The sequence below is a fragment of the Alosa sapidissima genome, chromosome 17, assembly GCF_018492685.1.
Source record: "Alosa sapidissima isolate fAloSap1 chromosome 17, fAloSap1.pri, whole genome shotgun sequence".
Lineage (NCBI taxonomy): Eukaryota > Metazoa > Chordata > Actinopteri > Clupeiformes > Clupeidae > Alosa > Alosa sapidissima.
The window spans coordinates 22,478,433-22,505,746 of NC_055973.1; the positions used below are offsets into that span (position 1 = coordinate 22,478,433).

A 27,314-nucleotide genomic window follows, 5' to 3' on the forward strand; every position below is an offset into this window, starting at 1 on the left:
CATCATGAGAAATTGCCAAATAAATACCTGAAAATGCTACTGAGCTATTACTGAAATAACACTGATGTATTATTATAGATAATATTATCATAAATAATAAATAAATAAATGTTAATCAATGTGCATATTAATTATGAATCATTATCAATTCATCAATCTCTTCTATTACAATATTGAAATTATATGATTAACACTGATATGCTCTAGACGCTTTCAACTGCATAAACAAACTTGTTCATTCCTAAGACATTTCCGGTGGCACATAAATCAACATTGAGCTAATGGTAATTTGGGGACAAAAAAAGTATTAAATACAATAAATATTGATAAAGTCGATATTTTGTAAAGCATTACAGTAAAGTCTGATTCATTTTCAATGTATTGTGTTGGTTTTGAACGTGTCAACCAAAAAAACCCTCTAAGAAAAGATTGAAAGGGTCTATGCGGAATAATAAACAAGTCTGCTTGGGAGTAACTATCACAATGTTAGGAGATATCCTAACTCTACTAAAGAAATAAAAGGTTGAAAGGTTTTTAAAAAATAGTCATAAATGTGTACTATTTTGAAAACACTGAAGACATACACTATGAATATAAACAAATTACCACACTCATTAACAAAGCCAAGTCAAGAATTATATTACAGCACATGCTCAACAAAGTAAAGTCTGCTTACTGCTTTACACCTTGAGATCTCCTGTTGTATTGACACTGAACTGTGAGGGCCCACCTCAAGGACCAGAGAAATCTTCCATTTGGGCTCTTTCAGTTTTGCTGTCAAAGCTGTAAAAAGGCTCATCTACAAAGTTCTTCTGTGTGAGAAAGTGGGAAAGAGAGAAATAGTATAAATAGAAAAATAAAATATATTAAAAAAAATTTGAATTTAAAATAGTATAGATAAAAAACATAATATTCAAGTTAAGGCATTTTTAACGATTTACGGTGTTTTTTATCACTACTTCTGCTACATTGAGCTTAAATATAGTGAACCCATCTAGCACGGGGTACAAAACAATAAGAATCTTTCCACGTCCTTGTGCTTGTTCTTAGGCTGATCCTACACTGAAATGCCTGTCTACTAAAATGAATGCTCTAACTCCGTTTACTGGGGAGAAGTCTGTAGACTGCTGCTACCCTGAGATTCTCTAAGGAGATGACAAGGTAACACCTGTTGTGCTTCACTTCACAACACAGCTCAACACACACACACACACACACACACAGGATGAAGGTAGGTCAGAGGATCCATACCCATCTCCATGTCTGTGGGAGGTGATGGACAGAGGAGTGCTGTGATCTTTTTCTTAACCTCAAATTTGACCATGGCATGCCATTATGTATCCCTAAACTGATTATGTTAGCAACCTCCTTCTTAGATGGATGATCAAATCATTAATTTACTTTTCAGCAATGACCAAATGTCATTTGAATGGGAATGAAATCATAATTTAATTTCAGGAAATTACTGAAAACAGTGCATACCATGAAAATACATGCAAACGCTAAACTTCGTGAAGATACTGTCTGTATAAATCGTCTTGTAAGTAAACTACCAGTGCTTTTTCAAAGTTCTCAATGTCTCGTTTTAAATGTTAGGGCCTTCGGTAGTCTACCAATGAAGTGTGGAGATACATTGAGCCTCGTAAATGGTGTAAAACAGTGATTTATTTGCATGGCTAGCCCGATGCCGAAGCACCACCATTTAAAAAGCTGTTGGTAGCATCGGCTAACTAGCGCCAGATTTTGGAGTGCAGGGGACAAGCCGAGATGGGCTATGAGACATACGTTCACACTCGGTATCATGTTTCAACACACTTTAGGTCAATATCACACCGGAATTCTCCTTTAAGTTAATCTATCTTTCAGTAGTAGTCCATGACTTCACTAAGGTATGAAAATAAAGTGATCACCTAGTCATTTGTAAACATGGGAAAGACAAGAGACTATGTAGCCTGGTTTTTCCCATGCTGCCTTACGTGCGCAATTTTATTCACGCTGCTAGGCAGCCTGGAAACCATGGAGCAAATTTTCGCCTCAGTTAGGGGACCAATCACAGAACGGAGGGAGGGCAGCAAGACGATGCCGTTATGAGCTACGTACAGACGCATTTGATAGACATTCGTAGCGCCCAATAAACGGCTCTGGGCATTCGTAAACCACGTTTCAAATACGAGAAAGTGAATGCCTAGTTCCCAGACCCCATCTCAATGAGATGAGGTCTGACTTTAGCCAGACTAGAGACTATGCTAAATTCAAATAAAAAGAATGTGTGCTGTCTTTTGTAGGTCCGTGAATGGCTATAAAAAGTAGATACTCAATAGAATATGTCCATAAAAGGTTTGGATCAACTGGAAATGTGACAAACTTGCTTGGACAAAGACCCATGTTTATCCTGCCCGACGCACAAAGGGTAGGAGAGAGGCAAAGCATTTCAAAGGAATCACTGTTGGTGAGTCTTTAAAAGCAACCTTGCCAACAGATTATTTAGAGAGTGTGCCAGGTAAAAGCCTTTAATTCTGAATATAAATATATAATATAATAAATCTGTCAATATCTGCCAAGACACTAAAATTGGGTAATGATTGGATCATTCAGCAAGTCACTGAACCAAACATGTCCAGATCAAAACAAAAATGTTTTACTGAACACAAAATCAAGCTTCTACCATTGCCACCTCAGTCCCCTGATCTAAACTCCACAGAAAAACAGTGGGGTGAGTCAAAGAGGAGAATGCACAAGTGAGGACTTAGGAATCTAGACGACCTGGAGAGATTTTGTGAAAAGGAACGGTCTCAAATTCCTTGTTTTTTCCAACTTTATAGGATGTCATAAGATAAAAATATTAGGGCTGTCAATCGATTAAAAAAATTAATCGAATTAATTACATACTCTGTGATTAATTCATCTAAATTAATCGCATATATAATTTTTGCTGTGAAAGTATTTTAAATATTTAAACTCAAATGAATCATTGAATAATCAGCATTAGTGACATTAAAGTTCAAAAACTCTTTTATCATTATTTTCACTGTTCAAATAATGGCCATAATAATCTATGATATGACCTAATATGCTGAGGAAATAAATTCAAAAGTGCTTCGGGAATAAGTTTTTTCAGGCCACAGATATAACCTAGGGGACACAATGAAAACAAATTAACACTCCCCTCTATGTCAACACTATTGCTTTGCATTGATGTGCGACTTAAAAGTAAATGTTCCAATCAATGACCTACTGTAGGCAGCACATTTTCTTCTCTCCTTCATTTTTCAGTCTAATGGTTACTGACTAGAACGGCTTGGGGTCAAAGGTCATACAGAATCGATTAATCTGCGTTATTTTTTTTAATCAGTTATTTTTTCTCAAATTAATTAATCGAAAATAATCAGTTATTTTGACAGCCCTAAAAAATATACACTCTTGTATTGGCAAAGGGATGCTTAACAATGCATTAACAGAGGTGTCAATAATTGTGGTGCTTGTCTTTTTGTTAAAATATTTCTTTCTTCATGAAGTGTTTTTGTTTCTCAGAATATATTTGGTTCCCTTCAAAGTTGTATTTTTCCTTTGTTTTCATTGTGACACCATCATACTGTAAATGTTATTCGTCTTTTTACTCAACTTTACTTGGGGTGCCAACAAATGTGGAGAGCACTATAGACCCTTTCAACAATAAAAACAAAAACAATGCTTGAACGTTCTATTTGGGCCCCAATCTACTTCCTCTGCATTAAGATAACATATGGAATGTTAAAAAGGAAGTCTTGTGGGGCCAACTATGATGCTGATAATGGAACTCTCTTGAAAGGGTCTATACGGTTCTCCTATGTTTTCTCAGTTAGCCTTTTAAAATGATATTGGATAAGTAAACAGAATGAGCCTTTGGAACATTGGATGAATGGATGCTGATAATGGGCAATGCAGATATTGCATTGAAGATCAGCCATTTCTTTCTACAACAGTCGAGAACCCTTTTGCAATTATGTAAGCACATAATGTAATCTGAAAACTGCTGCCCTGATTAAAAAAACAATGCAACTGATCTCAGCTGGTATTCTGTCTATCATGGAGTGGACTGGAAATGTCTAAGTAACCCCAACCTATATATACTGTATATAGTATATATATAAACATAAACATATAAACATAGATATAGATATCAGAAAATTACATATTTTATCAAGTAGTAGTCAGAAAATAAAGGTGCTTTCATCTACACAGAATCAGCACTTGAGCAGGCATAATGATGTTCAATGTCAAGTTCACTTGCTTGAATGGTAGTGCTATGTGGTTCTTTGTGAGGGGCAAAAGGTCACCTTTATGGGGTGACCTTTGTAAGGGGTCAAAGGTCACCACATTTGTTCATGCTCCTTAGAAACCAAAATTGTAAAATTGTCACTTCTCTTTCCCTTTTCCACAGGTCAGAAAGCTCATGTGGACGTGGATAGAGAAACAAGCTCAGGCTAACATCAGGAAACTATAGACCCTTTCAACAATAAAAACAAAAACAATGCTTGAACGTTCTATTTGGGCCCCAATCTACTTCCTCTGCATTAAGATAACATATGGAATGTTAAAACGGAAGTCTTGTGGGGCCAACTATGATGCTGATAATGGAACTCTCTTGAAAGGGTCTATATGATGCATGCAGACTCCAGACACCACCTGGTGGGCTTGAGCAGGATGTCAAGGCAGTCCATGTAGCCACCTGGTACAGCAAGTCTTTCCATGCCAATCTTCCTGGCAGTGGTGGTGATGGCTCAAGGACTCTTGACAGCTGAGACTGGTCCCCATAAGGGTCACACAAGAGATGGAATGGCATGTCTATCTCACAGCTAATTAAGGATTGGAGAGAGTTGAGTTCTACGGATCCAGTGACCTCAAATGTCTTACAGTGGGTGAAGAAAAATCACCTTCACTCTTAGGCCATGAGTCACATTATCGGAACCTTGTGTGTGGCTTCACAGTTGACAGTTTTCTTGACCCCAAGTCAAGTTACTTAACAGTGTAAGACCCAGAGGCCTTTGGCTCAACACCTCCTTGACTTCTTTTGTGCAAACAGCTGAACTAGTGTTTCTAGATGGATATGGTTAGAGAGGTCAGCGGCCAGCTACCCTGTAGTCCTAATGATTTCAGTGGGACACAAGATGATTTTCTTGGGTAGTGGATTCAATTACATTTATTTCAGTTATCAGCACATTTTTTTGCATTTGTAGATTTGTAATGAACTATGGCCAGCTAATTAACAGACTTAATGTTTTCAGTTGTATAATGGATGATTTCCATGTATGCACAATTTACATTTCAGTGCAGATATAGTACCTACAGTCTCTTATTTATAATATCATAAGTTCTTAATATTACATTTCAACATAAGCACAATGCTTTTACATTTGTAGATCTGTAAGCACCTATTGTGCATGTGTAACTATCAAGTGCAAAAGTTTTGTGGTCATGCGAATCAGTTCAAAATGGTCAAACCCAGGTCTTCATCTCATTTTCAAATAGAATATGGATTAGGTATCTGTTCTTAATTCATTTAGTAAATAATTTGCCCTGTGTGTTTCAGTACTATCTGTATAACACACAGTAGCAGCAGCTGTGTGTAGACTCAGACTTCAGAGCAGCTGCTGTACAAATTCATAAGGGTGTGAAAGACATTGACAAATGCTTCAAAGGCTATCTGCAGCAACCTGAGAGATGAAATTCACAGGGTTATCTCTGTCCTCAAGGAAACAATTCAGTGATAGTAGTGCAGTGCTCGGTCTACTAAAACGTACAGTTGTGTTTGTTGTTGTTGGACCAGTTTCCAAACTTGCAGAAGTTTAAGGGTATAAGGCCAGCTTTTTGTTTGTTATTGGTCCTCAAGAGATAACAATCTCCTATCCACGAACAAAGGTTTGAAAAAAAAATCAAGAATCAATTTATGTCATTATCCATCCTCTCTATATACAATGGCAATAGTCATTTCCAAACAAACAGTGAAAAAATACAACGTAGTTTAAAAATAGCAAATCCACAAAACAGATCGAGATTTCTGTAAAAAAAAAAAACTTAATACAGACCTCACTGATAAGCTTCCGTTCCAAAACAATGAAATGTGCTTGATGTACTGAAAGGACAGCTGTCCGTAGACAGCATGCGTGATGTAGAGAAGATGAAGTGCACATGGATCAGCAGGTTGGGATTTTCTACATGGCCATGGAGATGTCAAGGAGGACACTGAAAGACAAAGTCGGAGACAGGGTCAGAGTGGCATCTCATAATAGCAAACTCCATATTAGGAACCGAAGTTCTGGTGTTGATGATGTGTGCCATTCTCCCCCACAGTGCCTGCTCCCTCCTGTCTAGCCTATTGTTGCAACATACCAAACATACCTGCCATGTATGCACCCTTTAGGCTGGTTTTCCTTTAATAAAACTCTGGTGCGGTGGGAGTCTCAAGGTCTCACGTCCATATTGGGATGGACCACCCCACATAAAAAGGACAAATCAACCATGGCCTTGGCAGTGGGGGCAGGTACAGCAGAGAACAACCCTGAGGTAAGTAGGCAATCTGCTGCTACAGAGGAGACCAGACAAACAGATGAATAGATTACATTACATTACATTTGGCTGACGCTTTTTAGCCAAAGCGACTAACAACATAGTAAACAGTTTAAGTTTTAGAGCAGTTTTCAACAATTTTAGGACAATTTAAAAACATTAGAGTACAGTAAGAATAAGTGCATCAGTGAGTGCTGTTTTTAACAGTTACTTGTCAGTTTGAGACGGCTGGTGAGTGCTAGGATCAGTAAGACTTGTTGTAAGTGTTGCTATGAGAGGAGATGTTCTCTAAAGAGCTGGGCCTTCAGGAGTTTTCTGAAAATGGAGAAGGATATCTCTGCCCTTGTAGGAGCTGGCAGTGTGTTCCACCAACGAGGAACAACAGATGAGAAAAGTTTGGATTGGCTTGAGCGTACCGGAATAGATACATAGAGTTGGATGGATGAGGACAGCAAGAATGATAGCTAAATGAATAGACAGACATATGGATACAGAGACATGGCTGACTACAGTCAGAGATAGACACATGGATCTGTTCAGTTAGCATTCTGTGAAAGGACTCAAAGTGTACTTGCAGCACTGCTGCTGTAACACTGTCATCTGATTGCTTCTTGTCTGTTGACCTACAGCAAGTGACATCATATCTGCAGGACATCTGAGGCTTGACCCAAAGAAGGTGAGATTTACAGACTGAAAATATCACAAAACAATAGTCAAGACAAGTTAAGTTTAATATATATATATATATATATATATATATATATATATATATAAGAAGTACATTATTATAGATATAAGAAGTACATTAAATAGGATAAATTTTAAAAAAAACATAGAAGCCAAAGACAAGACAAAAAGTAAAATAATTAAAATACAGAGTGCATCCTATTAACAATAAGTGCATTTGATCAATTAGCTGAAAGCATTTTTGATGGTTCCAGAGCTGAGCTTCATCGTGTTTAGTTCTAACAGCGGGTTTTACCAACAAGTATTTTTTTACCAAGTATTTCTTTTGAGACCTGAGCGGTGTGGAGGGTATGTACTGCTGAAGCATGTTGATTAAACATAATTAATCAATCAATTAATTTGGTCCCATTTCATGTAGTGATTTATAAGCAAGCAGTAGTGCTATAAAGTCAATTCTGAGACTTACTGGAAGCCAGTGCAGGGACATCAGTCATTTTTGTGATGAGAACCCTAGCTAATGCACCTGAAGCTGTTTTTAGGCCTGTAAAAATATTCCAATGCAGTAATCAACCCTGCTGGACATAAATGCATGAATGAGTTTCTCTAAACCATATTTTGACCTCAGACATCTAAGTTTGCCAATGTTTCTGAGGTGGCAAAAAGCTGACTTAGTTAACGTGGCTGTTAAAATTTCGGTCACTGTGAAGGAGTGGCAACCCCAAGTCTTTTCTCCTATTTACAAAATATAATTACTTCAGTTTATTCTTTGTTCTGAGACCACTTGTTAATTTGGTCAGTATACTGACAAAGAGATTCTAGGGGACCATGGTCTGTAGGCGACAGGGCCTGGTAGACAGAGTATCTAAGCCACAGGTGGAAGAGTTCACATTCCGTTTTGTAGTCTTTGTAGTCTATCAAAATAAACTCTCACATCCTAGCCAGTGTCCGGCTATGTTTTATAGTATGTGCCAATTACCCTTGTCATGAGACTAAGATGCATAGAATCTACTGGCAGATATTTTTTCCAACCTTTTACAATAATATCTTATTTCAAACCAGTTTAACAAAATGTACCATAACCTGTATTATACAAACTTCACCCACTTCATCTGATTCTCCTGATCCACTTTATACATTTCAATCCTTAACTTAAAACAACACAACAACATTCACCTAAGTATCTTAATGTTATTAGCAAAAGGACTTAAGGTTTGCCTGTCATATGTTTTTGCCCATTCTGACTTGTTACTATAATCATGCTCTGCAACCTTAAGGTCTCATGTTCTATCTGTGCAGGAATTAATTAGTTCATATAATTTATACATTGCAGTCTTCATCATGGGTGATGCGTTGATGGCAGAGTTTGGGGCGGCGGCTCCTTTTCTGAGGAAGTCTGATATGGAGCGTCTGGAGGCCCAGACTCGCCCCTTTGACATTAAGAGGGCCTGCTTTGTGGTGGACCCTGAGGTTGAATATGTGAAGGGAACGGTTCAAAGCAGAGACGGTGACAAAGTCACTGTTCTTACTGAGTTTGATAAGGTAATGCATGGCAAATACATGTTAAACCTATTTCAGAGCTTTTACCTACTAACATTACCAAATCACTTGCATTATTTTCCCATTTAGCTGTTCTTTTTAATTTGAAAGCTCACTTACTTACAGTTTATACAGTGATGGCCAAAAGTGTTAGCACCCATGCTAAAGTTGACTGAAAAGAGGAATATAAAATCATCTTTTGAAAATTGATCTTAATGCCGTAAGTGAAAAATGAGGAAATATCTAACCTTTAAGGACACCAATTTTCTTAGTGAATGAATAATGTATCATAAATAAATAAATGTTCTTCCTTAAAATACAGGGGTCATAAGTATTGACACTTATGACCTATGTTAAATTCCCATAGAGACAGGCAGATTTTTATTTTTAAAGGCCAGTTATTTCATGGATCCAGAATACTGTGCATCCTGATAAAGTTACCTTGGCCTTTGGAATTAAAATAGCCCCACATCATCACATACCCTTCACCATACCTAGAGATTGGCATGGGTGTTATTTCAGTTAGCCTATTAGCTGGTTTGATGCTCATTGAGCTCAATGCAAATCAAACCAGCTAATACATATCTAGTCTGTATTTTAAGACTAGATGTGTCAGACTAGATATTCCTCTTTTCAGTCAACTTTAGCATGGGTGCCAACACTTTTGGCCATCACTGTAAATGCAATTTTTTCAAGTCTTCAAGTCTCAGACTAGATATGTGTTGAGCTGCTTAGATTTATAACAACATATGTTACACAGAGATGAAGGACATAATTCTCCAAAGACTGATTTTGTTTCTATCACACAGACTGTCACTGTAAAAGATGCAGATGTCCACCAACAGAACCCGCCAAAGTTTGATAAAATTGAGGACATGGCGATGTTCACCTTCCTGCATGAGCCTGCTGTGCTGTTTAACCTCAAAGAGCGTTATGCAGCCTGGATGATCTACGTGAGTACAAACATGAGGCTCTGGCCCATAGTAGCAAAAACAAATGTCCAAACTTACCATACATTTCTATCTATAGACTTACTCTGTTGCCTAATTTGTTGAAATTGGTCTTAATCAATTGTACGTTTATTTGTACAGACCTACTCTGGGTTGTTCTGTGTCACTGTCAATCCCTACAAGTGGTTGCCAGTGTACGACAAGGAAGTTGTGGCTGCTTACAGAGGCAAGAAGAGGAGTGAAGCTCCTCCCCACATCTTCTCCATCTCTGACAATGCTTACCAGTACATGCTATCAGGTAAAGACCTTCTATTAAAGCAACCGTTGATAGCAAGTACTGTATATTGCAACCGTTTTGCAGTATATTGAAAATTGATGACAAGGGCTATAGATAACAATTATTATGGTCATCAACCCTTCATCATGTTGCTTTAAAATAAATATCATGAATTCATGAATATAATATATGGTCTTGGTTTTATATTAACATTTCATGCTTGTACATTACACAGACAGAGAGAACCAGTCGGTCCTTATCACGTGAGTATAATCCAGTCTTTGGTTCTAAATTTCTTGCTAACCTTGTTGATGAGAGAGTGAACCTTTGTTTTCACCAACAGTGGAGAATCTGGTGCAGGAAAGACTGTGAACACCAAAAGAGTCATCCAGTACTTTGCTAGCATTGCAGCAACCACTGGAAAGAAGGACCCCTCTCAGGAGAAAAAGGTAAATCACCTCACTGTGTGCTGGACATAATTTCCACTTGGGATGTGTCTCCAAGTAGCCTGATTACACCAGACTCACTCACTTTGTGAAGAGACTCACAATTTGGAAATGTTTCCTGCCCTAGCATCGCAATGGACATGGATTTTACGTTAACTTTGAAATCACTGGTGCATCTTAACCAATCATATTGATCAGTGATGCCAAGGCCCCTATGGTGCACCTGGCACAAGGTGGCACAAAAGCTAATTGTTGTCTTACACATAAAGTGTTGATTTTTCGCCTTGTGCCCAGGGGTATGGTAATTAGTCACATAAGGTGTGGTCTGGCATGATCCAAAAATCCCTATGTTACACTCTCTAAAAATCATTACACCACTGACCAAGAAAAACCTGGTCTATAGCGAAAGACGTATATAAAGCACAGCTGAAGACGTACTATCACGAGATGTAAGCAGCAACTCCTCTGCAGGATAAATATGCTTAGGATTTTTATTAAGTAGGCTATACTCTGCTAGTCACAAACAGGTTTTTGAAAAAACAAGGTTTAGTGGAATCCCGGTTACACATGGTCTCGCATGCAAGCAGATTCCTTCAAATGAAAATACCGATGCACTGTTTGAAGCTGCGCTTCTTGCTGTTAAAGGGACTGACAGATGTCATTCTCATTGGTTTAAAGGATGTTACTCCCATGCCTGATTAAGAAACATAAGAACAACCCCTTTGCACCAAGCGCATGACCACATAATCACGGCATTAAATTTGTGAATATGAACTGGCCACGCCTTGTCAATAAACTTTATGCCTTTACAAACAGCAAATAAACCACAGTGGCAGTCAGGAAATAATGTATTTACCTTTGCTGTATAAATGTATATATTTTTCAAACTGAAACTTTTTCATGTTTGCAGGTACGACTTTTTACCACAGCCACTTTTGAATATGAACACATTGAAAGGAGCCAAACTAGCATTTCAGTAAAATGAAAATGGGTGGAGACACTAAGTGGGTGGGGCTATGCTAGTCTCCAAGCCATTAGAAAGGTGAGTTGATATATTGTTATATTTTCCCAGGGCACACTGGAGGATCAAATCATCCAGTGTAACCCTGCTCTGGAGGCTTTTGGTAACGCCAAGACCATCAGAAATGACAACTCCTCCAGATTTGTAAGCCTTCTATTGATTTTTAACTTGTTATCAACTCAGACTTCTTCCTTTCTATCACTGCCATGTTTAATTTTTTCATGTGTGATTCATGCTAGGGTAAATTCATCCGTATTCACTTCGGTGTGAGCGGCAAGCTGTCATCAGCAGATATTGAGACCTGTAAGTAAATAAGCCCTTTTTCATCGCCTTCATCTGTGGAGACCAAAGGTATGGCTTGAAAGTTAATTACTATTCAATCCCCCAGATCTGCTGGAGAAGTCCCGTGTCACTTTTCAGCTCAAGGCTGAAAGAGACTACCACATCTTCTACCAGATCCTGTCCCAAAGGAAACCGGAGCTATTGGGTGAGAAATGCATGTATATCTCCAATCATTTGTGTGCATGAATGTGAAATAGGTGTCTACTCATTTGTTTCCTTAGCATTACTTGACCTATGGTCTTGCTTTCTTCAGAGATGTTGTTGATCACCTCCAACCCCTACGACTACGCATTCATCTCCCAGGGAGAGACACAAGTAGCCTCTATTTGTGATGCTGATGAGCTAATGGCTACTGATGTGAGTAGCCTGCTTTCACATATTTTCCCATATACTCATACAGAGGTACAGTATGTTGGGGACTGTAATTACTAAATGAAATATTTGATTTGTTACAGGATGCTTTTGATGTGCTGGGCTTTACTCAAGAAGAGAAGAACGGTATTTACAAGCTGACTGGATCCATTATGCACTATGGCAATATGAAGTTCAAGCAGAAGCAGAGAGAGGAGCAGGCAGAAGCCGATGGCACTGAGGGTCTGTATTCATTTTTCTTGTTGGACGTAATACCCACATGTTACAGATAAATATGGGTAGAGAAGTGTAACTTTGATATCTTCACTCCAGATACCGACAAAGTCGCTTACCTCATGGGCCTGAACTCTGCTGACCTCATCAAGGGTCTGTGTCACCCAAGGGTCAAAGTAGGAAATGAGTGGGTCACCAAAGGACAGAGTGTAAACCAGGTAATATCAGAATTCAGAATCAGAGCTCTTGTGATATTATAGTATAATAAGTATTATAAATATTGATAGTAGTTAAATACACTGAGGGCCAGATATACATACATTTGCAAACTTAGCGTTATCAGCGGCATGGACAAACCGCAGATAGCGAACGCTGTGGTATGTGGTATTTATCAAACTTTCACTTCATCAGGTAATCTGCGCCTTTCTCCGCCCCCTACCGCAATTTACGAACGTCCACAACTGAACGGCATAGCCTACATACAAGCGCAGTTGAGTTAACTGATGACAACATTAAAAAGAATCAAACATTTAGCGATCATAAAATAATACAATACATGATAAGATGTCATCAAGCAGGGAGATAATGAAGATCAGTAGTTCTACTGAAACTACTTGTGCACGTAGGCTATGGAAGATTGGTCAAATCTAGCAAGTAGGAAGGTTTAAATGGACGGATGGATGGAAATTGACACGTTTAACTACAATTTGGATGAACACCTGCTTTTACAAGGCGGACTTGCGATTTCACGGTCAGTTTTTGTACATACCACTTCCCCTCCCATCTCTTTTACGGTAAACTCCCACTTTCCCCTTGACCCTCCCATGAATGCATATGCATGACACGGAAAAGCGCAATTTGCCATTTTCAGCTCTCCCGACAGACAGTCTGCACCTTTACCTCAGTGCGGCCTGTTTGTATATACCTCGCCATGATTTTACACACACGTTGCGAAACAAATACGCCTGAAGTGGGCGCAAAAGCCCTGCGTCCCTAATGTGTTATGTGTACAAGGTATGACAATTAAAGGTGCACTATGCAATATGTTTTACCTTAATACAACCTCTACGAAGCCAATTTGATGGTAAACGAATTTGTAATAGGGGAATCATTCAGGTCGCTAGTAGAACCAGCAATGCAACTTCAAGAAATACCGTAGATATAGCTCTTTGGGAGTTTTTGGTTGTTGTTAGAATGTCCAGCAGGTAGTATTCCTGCAATTCATTTTAAATATTGTTGATACATCAAGTCATTGATGTGTTATGTACAGAGTATAGATATTAAACAACAGGGTATATCATAAACCCATGCCTGTTTAAAGGAACACACCGACTTTTTGGGATTTTAGCTTATTCACCATATTCCTCAGAGTTAGATAAGTCGATACATGCCCTTCTCATCTCCGTCTGTGTAGTTACTCGGTCTGATGCACCCACCGCTAACGAAGCTTAGCACAAGTGCCTTGAAATGGTCGGCTCAAATATCCTACACCTTCCAATAGTGACAAAAGGACGCCAAAATTTAGATTTTTATATTTACAACGTGTACAAATAACAATGTCAAATGAGACACGGCCATTTTGTAAGCATATACTGTATTGGAATGGAATGTTTGGAATGTTTTCATTCAGCCAAAGCACTGCTCCTTGGGGTTTGAAGAAGTAACAACGGAGCTTTTCCGGTGTTACCTACAAATCACTCCGCCCATGTAGCAGTGTTTCGCCTGAATATGAACATAGTACCAAGTATGTATACGCTTACAAAATTGCTGTGTCTCATTTGACATTATTATTTGTACACGTTGTTACTATACAAATCACAGCATGTAAATAGGACATTTTTGGAGTTCTTTTATTACTATTCATTTCAATCTAATTCAATCATTAGTACAGCTGTCACACCTCATTCATTGGTATTTTTCATGTTAATCATTTCCCCCTTCATCTTTAGGTGTACTACTCTATTGGAGCCCTGTCCAAGTCAGTGTATGAGAAGATGTTCAACTGGATGGTTGTCAAAATCAACCAGACATTGGACACCAAACAGCCTCGCCAGCACTTCATTGGTGTGCTGGATATTGCTGGATTTGAGATCTTTGATGTGAGTCCTAAACCTAAGACAAACACTATCATTTAATTAAAGTACACAGTATAATATTAACAATATCCCCATTATCTTTCAGTTCAATACTTTTGAGCAACTGTGCATCAACTTCACTAATGAGAAGCTGCAGCAGTTTTTCAACCACCACATGTTTGTGTTGGAGCAAGAGGAGTACAAGAAGGAGGGCATTGAGTGGGTGTTCATTGACTTTGGCATGGACTTGGCCGCTTGCATCGAGCTTATTGAGAAAGTGAGTGACACTTTATTTACTCACATATTTCTTTGACGGTAGAGATATTATTTATGTGGTTGTAAAATGTTTTTAATAATTATGCTTCCATATTCTTTCCTCCCTAGCCCATGGGTATTATGTCCATCCTTGAAGAGGAGTGCATGTTCCCCAAGGCCAGTGATTCAACATTCAAAGCTAAGCTTTATGACAACCACTTGGGCAAAAATGCCTGCTTCCAAAAGCCCAGGATTGTCAAGGGGAGACCAGAGGCCCATTTCTCTCTGGTTCACTATGCTGGCACTGTTGATTATAACATTGGCAACTGGCTAGTGAAGAACAAAGACCCTCTCAATGAGACAGTGGTCGGACTCTTCCAGAAGTCAACTCTTAAGATGTTGTGTGCTCTCTTCGCCAACTATGCCGGTGCTGAATCAGGTATTCTGTCAATCTCTTCCTAATTAATCCTGTTACATTAATGAATCAACACCATGGTTATGTGATGTGCTGATGGAGATGTGATATTTTAATAGCCGCTGAGTCTAGTGGTGGTGGTGGCAAGAAGAAGAAGGGTTCTTCTTTCCAGACTGTATCTGCCCTTCACAGGGTAAGTGTGACAGGTTAAATTAACATACTAAAGCAGGGGTTCCCAAGCTTTTTTGGCAGGTGACCCTACCTTGATGTCACAAAATGTTGGCGACCCCAAACATTCACATGTTGCGAGAGAGAGCACAACTAGTCTCTGCTGTAACATCCAGACGCTAGCGTTTCGTTAGCCTGCCTCTGTGCTGTGGATGCAGGATGTAAACTGATCCTGCTTCGGTCGGCAGGTACGATACACTGAACTTGCAAGCGGGATATTCTTCCTACAGGCAGTAGGGGCGGGCGAGAGAGTCTTCATTCGCCCTGTAATGAGTCATTTAACCATATACCGACTTACGAAGATGAGTAATTAACACGAAAACGTTGCCTGGTGTCCCTTTAAGTATATATAGATCAATGGGCCAACTGGGATTCTGTGCAGTCCGACTCAATTTTTTTTAATTTAAATGTCTGAACTACAGGAGAATCTCAACAAGCTGATGACCAACTTGAGGTCAACTCACCCCCACTTTGTGCGCTGCATCATCCCCAACGAGACCAAGACTCCTGGGGCCATGGAGAATCCTTTGGTTATGCACCAGCTGCGCTGTAACGGTGTGCTGGAAGGCATCAGGATCTGCAGAAAGGGCTTCCCCAACAGGATCCAGTACGGAGACTTCAAACAGAGGTAGGGTCAACATTGCTTTTAATGGAGAATTTTGGCATGTTGTTGTTAGATGTCTTTGCATATTTCAATCAGGGGAAAAAAACAAGACTCAGCTAATAGTGAGAATGGCTAGGTGGAAACAATGCTTTCAAATGTAGGTGGAAGCTAAAGACAAAGCTCAGCATGTCTTTAGAAGTACCAGTCAACATGTGAAGAGTTCAGATGCAAAATCCTCTAAATCCAACTGACCACTTTTCCCTCACAAAGGGAAGTAGCGTTTAGAGGCTTTTCCCTACAAATCAATATTTCAAACCAGGAAGAGAGAGGTATTTAGTAGGTTTTGAAGCGAAATTATTTGATTAACGTATACTATGGGACCTATCATGACAGTCTAAAGTGCATCGTCACTAGTCAAAAGCTTATTCAAATTTAGTAGGATGTCCGGTGCACATTGGGAGTGTTTTCGTTATCGTCGAGCACATGGCGCAACAAGGTGTTCCTAGGTTTCTTAATCAGTCATGGGTGTGTTTGGGGCGTAACATCATTTAAACCAATGAGAATAACATCTGTCATTCCCTTTAACGGCGCAAAGCACGACCTCAAAGAATACATCGGCATTTTGACAGTCAATGGCACATTTGAAGGAGTCTGCTTGCGAGACCGTATGGAACAGTCATTCCACTAAACCATGCTTTACTAAAACCTAGCATAGCCTTTACGCATTTGCACTCATCTATTATTTGAACTCATTGGCAAAGTAAAACTAACTTCACCATGGTATCAGTCAACGACAAGACAGTTAAACGCAGTGGGCTCTGTCTTGCCGTAGCGCAATTGACTATACACTGGCGCTTTCCGGCGCAAACATTCCCTGATGCTATTTTGCAGATTCAGAAAACAATTCCCCCACAGACCAGGAAAAACCTAGCCTAAAGTCAGTGGCGCGCTATTCAGATGCTATTTTAAGGGCGCATGCATGGCCACAGGGGCGCCTGCAGGAATGAATGCATGCAATACACACCTATCTACAGACACCCCTGTGAACGCACTGAAACATTCAAAGCTTTGATAATATTTGTCCATTTCCCGGTTTCGTTTGTGCGTTGGTCACCTAAAAAGTAGCCTATATACAACATCCACATGCAATATCTTTACAACAACACCTAATAACGACCTATTCATTTGGACACCTTAATAAAGACCATGTTGTTAGTCGCTTTGGTTAAAAAGCGTCAGCCAAATGTAATGTAATGTAATGTAATGTAATGTAATAAAGGTCCTATAAAGGCTAAAGTTACCTTTAGTTTTGTCCCAATTTACAGTTACGGTTTATGGCTTTAAACATCATGTTAGCTTTAATATCAGCCTATAATCATTATACCAGCTGTAACGCTAATGTTTTGACAAGCACCACAATTTTGCCTACCTTGCCCATCTGAAATAACTCACTTCTTTTACCCATCATCATCTTCTCACTAACCATTTGCCTTTCCCTCCTCCTCCATCACTTTCCCTCTCTCACTCCATCACTTTCTCTCTCTCACTCCATCCCTTTCTCTCTCTCACTCCATCCCTTTCTCTCTCTCACTCCATAGCTTTGCTGCCTCCATCCTTTGCTCCCTCCATCCTTTTGTTGTTTTTAAAAACATTTTATATCCATGATGGCCTTGAAGTCTTGAGTTAGTGAATTAGCTTACATCAATTTATTGTGTGCTGATAACCAGCAACCATAGATAGTAAAAGAAAGTAGCAAGTAGCCTACAACTTCTGTAATTGCTGCGTCCGTGCGGTGTTATTCTCTCTCCTGTTCAAACAAAAGTTGTGCGTGCATTAAGTTGATTTTGATAACGTCTTTACAAACTTTACTTTACAAAAAATATTGTAAATAGCCTACTATGCAGATACTGTGCAGAGTTGGGAAGTTATAGTAGGTCAACTTGGTGTGAAGACACATATAGAGGAAATCGTTGTTGAGTTGCCTGATGGTAAGTACAGTGCATACGGCTGGACACCTGCTTGGCCATAATGTAGCGTGTGCACAAAGAACATACACTTTTGCTCCTCTCATGGACGCAGCAGTTCCCATTTCTGCTAATCATACATAAGGAGACTGTTGCAAAAATATCACCATGCATTCATAGTGATTCAGTTATAGTGAGCCCAAAACATCGAAAATTATGTCTTTGTGACATTTTGTCAAAAAGAAAAATAAATAGCAAACTGTTCCTAACTGAACAGTCCTTGCTGTGAACGTTCCTGGCTGCGCCTGACAAATCCGCCAAAATAATAGCAGTCTGCCATGGGACAAGCGCACCTGTTGTTAAAGGGAATGTGAGACGCTTTGATTGGTTTATTGCATGTTACGCCCAAACCACACCCATGAGTAATGTAGCTACTTCAGACCAACCCGTTTAAGATTGGCGTCGGGTGCAACAGCCCACAAAGCTACTTGCGTTTTGCGCAAAGATACTGGCGTTTTATTAAAACAGAGATCATTAAAATAGAGCCCAGTAAGTTACTTTCACTACTGACTGACAATGGGTTACCATTGAAAACATAGGCTGGAAAAAGCAACACTTACCCTAATATTTTTTTCGAATGACTGAATAAAACAACGTTTATCCTGCAGAGGAGTTGCTTATATCTCGTGATAGTGCGTCTTCAGCTGTGCTCTTGCCTAATCACTTTTAACCATCATTTATTTGCAAATGCATTGTGAGATGTATTTCGTAATATCTTTATTCTAATTATGTTTCCCATTGTAGCCTAATCGTGTAATTTCTAATGTTTTGCATGGATGTGCGCTGGTGCGCGTTCATGGAGGATAGAAGGATGGTGCATTGTGCATCCGCCAATATGACTGTTGACAATGCGCTCTTAAAATAACATATTGAACTTGCCATAGACTTCTGACCAGGTTTCTCTTGGTCAGTGGCGTAATGCGTTTTAGGTGGTGTACAATAGCGAATAGCCTGTTTGCCTCTGTAAATATTAGGAAACTGTATTAAACCCATGTCTGTCACATGCTTCTGTCTTTCTTCCGAACAATTGCGGCGCTCCCAGTAGCAATTGTCGCACATAAACTCTCTCCTCAATAGACACAGGTCTATCTATGCAAGAATCACTTCCGCGTTGTTACATAGTAACAGTAAGTTGAAAGCCCACCCATTGCTTTTGGATATAAACTGTACATATTTGTTTCTTCGACAATCGACTAGTAAGGACTTGACAGGAAGCAGCGTCATTGTTTGGAAGAAAAACATGATAGCTAACTCAATAAGGCACTGACATAATTCTCCTTTAAGGTAGGTGTCTTACCAAATTAGCAATACAGCATACAATACAATCATACTTCTGGGTTTTAGATACCGTATCCTGAACCCCAATGCCATTCCTGAGGGCCAGTTCATTGACAACAAGAAGGCAGCAGAGAAACTGCTGGGCTCCTTGGATATTGACCATGAGCAGTACAGGCTTGGGCACACTAAGGTATTGAGGGTTTCAACAAAAATCTTGTATATTGACACACAAGTAGACTCTGGTATGTCATTTGTCTTAATAGATGAGGATTTAAGCTATAATCATATAGTAAAATAGGCTGTTATACGTTACCTGTTTTGACTGTTATCAGGTGTTCTTCAAAGCTGGTCTCTTGGGTGTCCTTGAGGAGATGAGAGATGACCGTCTTGCTCTCATCATCACTGGTATCCAGGCTAGAAGCCGTGGACTTCTTGCCAGGATTGAGTTCCAGAAAATTGTAGAACGCAGGTGAGAATAACCTCTAAAAATAATAACAAATGATATCAGTGGAACTAGGTATTCATATACTTTTACTCATTAGAGTTCTCCAATACCATACAAAGATACAATTTCTTTTTATATTTATTTTTAATTGAACAGAACCTCTTAGGTAGAAATACTGGCTACTCTTCAGAAGGAATCATCAGAGAAAGACCTATTTAAACACAAATTATATTACAGGGACTCACTGCTGGTGATCCAGTGGAACGTCCGTGCATTCATGGGGGTCAAGAATTGGCCATGGATGAAGATGTTCTTCAAGATCAAGCCCCTGCTGAAATCTGCTGAGGCTGAGAAAGAGATGGCCAACATGAAGGAAGAATTCCTGAAGCTGAAGGAGGCCTATGCAAAAACTGAGGCTCGCAGAAAAGAGCTGGAGGAGAAAATGGTTTCTATTCTCCAAGAGAAGAATGACCTGCAACTACAAGTCCAGACTGTGAGTATACTCAACAATTTAACCAGCGACTATTTATTAGTCAGTGAAAGATCTACCTACAGTGGCGGACATTACTTGAGTACATTTACTCAATTACTGTACTGTATTTATTTTAACTATTAAAAGCATGTGGAAATATGGCAGATATAGTAGTCGTATCTACTTATATTTATAGCTATCAATCTATAATCTATTCGTCATCATAGGAACAAGACAGTCTTTGTGATGCTGAGGAGCGATGTGAAGGTCTGATCAAGAGCAAGATTCAGCTTGAGGCCAAATGCAAGGAGCTGACTGAGAGACTAGAAGATGAAGAGGAGATGAATTCAGAGCTGACTGCAAAGAAGAGGAAGTTGGAGGATGAGTGCTCTGAACTGAAGAAGGACATTGACGATCTAGAGCTCACACTGGCTAAAGTGGAAAAGGAAAAACATGCCACTGAAAATAAGGTCAGCAGAACTGAAAATCTTTCTAATCACAAAGGAAAACGTAATGAAAGTAATCAAGTCAAGTGATCAAGTAATCATTTGACAATTGTCTACTTTACTTTTAGGTTAAAAACTTGACTGAGGAGATGGCAGCTCTTGATGAAATCATTGCCAAGCTGACCAAGGAGAAGAAAGCACTGCAGGAGGCTCACCAGCAAACGCTGGATGACCTTCAGAGTGAGGAGGACAAAGTCAACACTCTGACTAAGGCCAAAACCAAGCTGGAACAGCAAGTTGATGATGTAGGCAATTAAAACAGGCACGTACAATATGTCTCACTGCATAAAATGAATGAAGACACTTACACAATTCCTTTTTCATCCTAAATAGCTTGAAGGGTCCCTGGAACAGGAAAAGAAACTTAGGATGGATCTTGAGAGAGCTAAGAGGAAGCTTGAGGGAGACTTAAAGTTGACCCAGGAAAGTCTCATGGACTTGGAGAATGACAAACAGCAGCTTGAAGAGCGGATGAAGAAGTACAAATCAGACACTCATCTATAATAAATAATAATTATACAGAGAAAACATAATATATTATATTCCATTGATATTTTTCATTGGCCTGTTTTAACACAGGAAAGACTTTGAGATCAGTCAACTTAATAGCAAGATTGAAGATGAACAAGCTATGGCTGCCCAGCTTCAAAAGAAACTGAAGGAGCTGCAGGTAAAACAAAAATAAAAATGTATTGTAAAGAAAACATGAAAAATCCATGTTTGTTAATAAAATGTTGAATAAAATGCTGTACTATTTCACTTTCTTTAGGCTCGCATTGAGGAGCTGGAGGAAGAGTTGGAGGCTGAGAGAGCTGCCCGAGCCAAAGTGGAGAAGCAGCGGGCAGACCTGGCCAGAGAGCTGGAGGAGATCAGTGAGAGGCTGGAGGAGGCTGGAGGTGCCACCGCTGCTCAGATTGAGATGAACAAAAAGAGGGAGGCTGAGTTCCAGAAGCTGCGCAGAGACCTCGAAGAGTCCACTCTGCAACATGAGGCCACTGCTTCCACACTGAGGAAGAAGCATGCAGACAGCGTAGCTGACCTTGGTGAGCAGATTGACAATCTTCAGAGAGTGAAACAAAAGCTTGAGAAGGAGAAGAGTGAGCTCCGTCTGGAGTTGGACGATGTTGTCTCCAACATGGAACAGGTCGCCAAGGCCAAGGTTTGTACAAAATGACTAAAGGAAGAACCTACTGTAAATAATGGGAATCACTGAAATCACTATACTGACAACAATTTTCAAGAAATAGTACATGAGAACAACATTCTATATTATTTTGTCAGACAAACTTGGAGAAGATGTGCAGAACACTGGAGGACCAGATGAGTGAATATAGAACAAAGTCTGAGGAGGGCCAGCGCTCCATCAATGACTTCACCATGCAGAAAGCCAAGCTTCAAACTGAAAATGGTAAGTCAAAATGGTAAAACAACTAACTCATTTGATACACATATCAAGAAAAAAAGAAAATAAGCATCATCATTGAGAAATGTATATTCTGTTCATCAAGGTGAGCTTACAAGACAGCTAGAAGAGAAAGACTCACTTGTTTCTCAACTGACAAGAGGCAAACAGTCCTACACACAGCAGATTGAGGACCTCAAGAGGCAACTTGAGGAGGAAGTTAAGGTATTCATAACTGACATTACTAACTGAGTTTTTCAATTCTTACTATTGTTACTCTACAGCTATGACATACTGATTCTGATCCTATCCACAGGCCAAGAATGCACTAGCCCATGCAGTGCAGTCTTCTCGCCATGATGCTGACCTTCTGAGGGAGCAGTTTGAGGAAGAGCAGGAGGCCAAGGCTGAGCTGCAGCGCAGTCTCTCCAAGGCCAACTCTGAGGTGGCTCAGTGGAGAACCAAGTACGAGACTGATGCCATCCAGAGGACTGAGGAACTGGAAGATGCCAAGTAAGGCCCCCTGAACTGACTGTGTATGTTTTTTTTTTTTTTAAATCAATGTGTAGACATGGCATGTACATGTGTTACTCACTTTCTATTTATTTTTTCTCAGGAAAAAGCTGGCTCAGCGTCTGCAAGATGCAGAGGAAGCTGTGGAGGCTGTTAATGCCAAATGCTCCTCCCTGGAAAAAACTAAGCATAGACTACAGAATGAGATTGAAGATCTCATGGTAGATGTGGAGAGATCCAATGCTGCTGCTGCTGCTCTAGACAAGAGACAAAGAAACTTTGATAAAGTAAGAAAACAGACAAATGGTCAAAACACCATTGCCTATATGCCTTAACATGATTTCCGATGAAGAAAAAAGATTTTTGCCTTAACAGGTCTTGTCTGAGTGGAAGCAGAAGTATGAGGAGTCCCAGACTGAGCTGGAGAGCTCCCAGAAAGAGTCCAGATCTCTTGGCACTGAGCTCTTCAAACTCAAGAACTCTTATGAGGAATCTTTAGATCACCTTGAGACCATGAAGAGGGAAAACAAAAATCTCCAAGGTGTGTTTGATCCTCCCTTAAAACAAAACGTACAGTATATGATTGTTGATGTTGTTGAAGTTACATCACACAACTAACTAATGTTGGTCTGCTTTCCAGAGGAAATTTCTGATCTCACTGAGCAACTTGGTGAGACTGGAAAGAGCATTCATGAGTTGGAGAAAGTCAGGAAGACACTTGAGCAAGAGAAGGCAGAGATCCAGACTGCCCTAGAGGAAGCTGAGGTAAATTCATACAGATCAAGACAATCAGAAAACTAGTTTCCGTCATTGGTGGATAGAATAGGATCCTTGTGTTTAAAGAAGTATACAAATAAGCAGATTGTCATTTCATATATCACCACAGGGTTCCCTTGAACATGAGGAGGGTAAGATCCTCAGAGCTCAGCTGGAGTTCAATCAGGTCAAAGCTGACATTGAGCGTAAACTTGCTGAGAAAGATGAGGAGATGGAGCAGGCCAAGAGGAACCAGCAGAGAGTGGTGGATACCCTGCAGAGCTCCCTGGAGTCTGAGACTCGCAGCAGGAATGAGGCTCTCAGGGTGAAGAAGAAGATGGAGGGAGACCTCAATGAGATGGAGATCCAGCTCAGCCAGGCCAACAGGCAGGCATCTGAGGCCCAGAAGCAGCTCAAGGGCCTCCATGGACATATGAAGGTAAAACAATGCAGCACAGACCTCCATAATTCCACTGTCAGGAAATCATTGACTGCATAGGTCTTATAGGAGTGCATTCCTAAACTTGATGTACAGTAACAGCTAATATTCACCTCTATCACTTTTTTTGCTCATTTCCTACCAAAGATTTTCCTCATAGATTTTTCCATCTTCTCTATTCACCTACTGGTAGTGGTACAGGTAGTCAAAGGTATCTTAAAAATAACCCATATACAGTATTAAGGTATATCCCATACATCCACTTTTGTCTGAAAAGTGCAACTTTGCTTTTTATTTCTGCTCTAGGTCAACTATCTTTTTGAATAGATAGCTGAATACAGAGAAATACAAGTTTACATTTCTAACATGTGTACATTGCAGGATGCCCAACTGCAGCTGGATGACGCTCTACGTGGTAATGATGATCTCAAAGAGAACACTGCTATTGTGGAGAGACGCAACAATCTGCTGCAGGCTGAATTGGATGAGCTCAGGTCCCTGGTGGAGCAGACTGAGAGAGGCCGGAAACTGGCTGAACAGGAGCTGCTGGACGTCAGTGAGAGGGTGCAGCTGCTGCACTCTCAGGTAAAATCCTAAGCATGGTGGTTTTCAGATGTATTCATATTTCATCGATTATTTCACAATGTGACCCACACCATCTTGAACATTTCTGTCTTGTCACACAGAACACCAGCCTGCTGAACCAGAAGAAGAAGCTGGAGGGTGATACATCCCAGTTGCAGAATGAAGTAGAGGAGGCTGTGCAGGAGTGCAGGAATGCTGAGGAAAAGGCCAAGAAGGCCATCACTGATGCTGCCATGATGGCAGAGGAGCTGAAGAAGGAGCAGGACACCAGTTCTCATCTGGAGCGCATGAAGAAGAACATGGAGCAGACCATCAAGGACCTGCAGCACCGTCTGGATGAAGCTGAACAAATCGCAATGAAAGGTGGCAAGAAGCAGATCCAAAAGTTGGAGTCCAGGGTAAATGCTGCGTTTTTGCTTAAGAGCTTTTACTAATAATTAGTAACTAGATATAATTACAGGTAGACATATCACATTTAATATCACAGTTGCAGGTAGACATATCACCATTTGTTAAACATTTGCTTTACTTGTCTACATTTAGGTGAGAGAGCTGGAAAGTGAGGTGGAAATGGAGCAACGGAAGGCCAGTGATTCTGTCAAAGGAATCCGTAAATATGAGCGCCGCATCAAGGAGCTCACCTATCAGGTATATTAAATTATACCATATCAAAAATACTTTATAATACATAATGCTAAATGCTATCACAAAATTCACCCACCTCTCCTATCTGTAGACTGAGGAGGACAAAAAGAATCTGCATCGTCTTCAGGATCTGGTGGACAAACTGCAACTGAAGGTCAAGTCCTACAAGAGATCAGCAGAGGAGGCTGTAAGTGAACATTTTAATCTCCTTAGTTTTTCCTTCTCTTCCTTGTTATCTACCATCATAGTTGAATCTATTAACTAAATAAATAATAAACAAAATACAATTCATTTGTGTGCACATTTCAGGAAGAGCAGGCCAATAGCAACCTGGGCAAGTTCCGCAAGCTGCAGCATGAGCTGGATGAGGCTGAGGAGAGAGCTGATATAGCGGAGTCTCAGGTCAACAAGATGAGAACCAAGAGTCGTGATACTGGTGGCAAGGTGAGAGCAACAGTTGCCACGGTATTGAATATGAATATATTAATATCACAGTCATAACCAGTAAAGACATATTTCTATAATACATTGCACTATATTTGCAGCCGTCAGCAGCACTAGGCTCTCCCACAGTGTTTAAAATCATTAATAATCATCAGGACTTAAAATTGGCTCATAATTGAAATGCTGGTAAAACGTGAAAGTGGCTGGTAGATTAATAGTAGTTCATTTTGACCCCTGTCAAATCATATTTATCCACATATTGCTGACAATATTTTTTTGCTGTATCACAGAAAGGACACGATGAAGAGTGAAGCTCTCATGATGGACATGAAAAGTGAAAAGTTCTTGTTTGCTGTGTTTTAGTTTTCAGTATGGAATGCATTCCAATACAATCACTTGAAAAGTGTTTCTGTTGTCTGTATGTTTATAAGATACTTGCATGTAACATTCATCAAGGACCCCACCTATACATTCACAACAGGCCAACATAAAAGAAGGAGGAAAACTAAACTAAGGGCATTCTTCTTCTTTGATGATGCTATGAAGAGAATTGGCCCATAATAAACTTCACTAAACTGGCAGTCATGCCTGCTAGGACCAAGTATTTGATACACCCATATAGCAGATTAAGAGTTCTAACAGGAGTTTCATATATACAACCCGAATTCTGAAAAACATGGGACTCTTTGTAAAATGTGAATAAAAAAGAATGCTATGATTTACAAATCATGTGAACTAATAGTTCAAAGACGACAAGAAATTTGACTATTTCATGGAAAATATAAGCACATTTTGAATTTGATGCCAGCAACAAGTCTAAAAAAAATTACTGTACAATACTGAAGTACAAAACAAGATTCAATCTTTTTATTTGCTTAGTCATCTGACTTAAATTACTTTGCAATATTAATATGTACATGTAGATATAAATAAATAGTATAAAAGTAGATATACAAAGGGGGAAAAAAGATAGAAGATAAGTATAGTTGGGATGACTGGGGTATCTGTGGTCTCTGCTGACTTCACCACTCTCTGCAGGGCTGTCTGTAAGCATTCTAATGAAAGTAAATTTTCCGACTATAAGTCGCTCTGGACTATAAGTCGGTCAAAAATAGGAAAATTAAGAGGAAAAAAAACATATATAAGTCACACCGAACTATAAGTCGCATTTATTTAGAAATTTATTTCACAAAATCCAAGACCTAGAACAGATAGACTATGACACATAGAGGCCAAAAACATTGAGAATTCTACCAGGAATCTTAATGAAGCAAAGGAGTGAATGGCGGCAAGCTGAGACGAACTGCCATAAGGAAGACGGCCAAGGACCCGACGGTAATTGTAAAGTCATTTACAAAAGATTCACAAAAAGATTCAACAAAAAATGCTGATGTGGTACATGAAAATCTATTTTTTTTTACCAAGCTGGGGCCAGAGATAGCGAACAGTTCAGGCCTACTCAAAATGAGTAAAAGCAAATTTGGCGAAATCTCACACTTTTTTTCCTTTTCCACTTAGCAGTAATTTCATTAATTCCAATCAGAGGAAAGAAAGACACGTGCAGTTTTCTTATTTAATTAATTTGGTAGTCATATCTGCTAGGCTATAAGCCTAATGCAAAACCATTTTCTGATATTTTGTATAGATTGGCTATATGATGATACTGATAGGCATAAACATTTTTTTTAGGCCAGAAGTGTCAAGTCATAGGTCTATTTAATCAAGGATTTCTCCCCTGGGATATCTAAAAAAAAATGAGCTGTTGAATACACAGTCGTGAGAAGGAAAGAGCAGTCTTAACATGTCTGACTACTCACATGAACAAAGTGCAGGGCTGA

At 39.6% G+C, this 27,314-nt stretch overlaps 2 protein-coding genes across 6 annotated transcripts in view; one reads left to right on the top strand and one right to left on the bottom strand.

Moving 5' to 3' along the window:
- LOC121688279 overlaps positions 1-6,210 on the bottom strand; it is a 522,978-nt gene extending 516,768 nt beyond the window's left edge. For 2 of the 5 annotated variants that reach the window (XR_006024543.1, XM_042067753.1), the window contains exons 1-2: positions 6,066-6,210; positions 677-812 (exon numbers count right to left, since the gene is read on the bottom strand). The gene's annotated coding sequence lies outside the window, so the exon portion shown is untranslated. Of the gene's footprint in view, positions 1-676; positions 813-5,780; positions 5,883-6,065 lie in introns of all 5 variants that reach the window. The other 3 variants (XM_042067754.1, XR_006024545.1, XR_006024544.1) reach the window with 3 other exon arrangements.
- Positions 6,211-6,493: 283 nt separating this feature from the next.
- Positions 6,494-25,882, top strand: LOC121688269 (myosin-7-like). Its single transcript, XM_042067745.1, has 39 exons — positions 6,494-6,543; positions 7,176-7,222; positions 8,564-8,772; positions 9,579-9,722; positions 9,861-10,017; positions 10,232-10,259; positions 10,340-10,445; positions 11,515-11,607; positions 11,703-11,766; positions 11,852-11,950; positions 12,059-12,162; positions 12,261-12,399; positions 12,490-12,608; positions 14,340-14,489; positions 14,572-14,742; positions 14,850-15,159; positions 15,255-15,328; positions 15,786-15,991; positions 19,336-19,459; positions 19,602-19,738; positions 19,952-20,207; positions 20,414-20,656; positions 20,761-20,937; positions 21,026-21,171; positions 21,272-21,362; positions 21,462-21,851; positions 21,974-22,100; positions 22,201-22,319; positions 22,411-22,607; positions 22,711-22,894; positions 22,983-23,148; positions 23,248-23,372; positions 23,494-23,802; positions 24,184-24,387; positions 24,489-24,785; positions 24,931-25,035; positions 25,124-25,219; positions 25,342-25,476; positions 25,767-25,882. The coding sequence occupies exons 3-39, from the start codon at positions 8,572-8,574 to the stop codon at positions 25,785-25,787; spliced, it is 5,814 nt and encodes a 1,937-aa protein (XP_041923679.1). The 5' UTR covers positions 6,494-6,543; positions 7,176-7,222; positions 8,564-8,571; the 3' UTR covers positions 25,788-25,882.
- Positions 25,883-27,314: the final 1,432 nt, after the last annotated feature.

What these genes read in the sequence shown, in the direction of transcription:
- LOC121688269 (XM_042067745.1), top strand. Translation starts at nt 8,572, where the DNA reads ATGGGTGATGCGTTGATGGCAGAGTTTGGGGCGGCGGCTCCTTTTCTG. An exon ending in TGGAACAGCAAGTTGATGAT is followed by an intron (nt 20,938 to 21,025) that starts GTAGGCAATTAA and finishes CATCCTAAATAG; the next exon opens with CTTGAAGGGTCCCTGGAACA. An exon ending in CTTGAAGAGCGGATGAAGAA is followed by an intron (nt 21,172 to 21,271) that starts GTACAAATCAGA and finishes GTTTTAACACAG; the next exon opens with GAAAGACTTTGAGATCAGTC.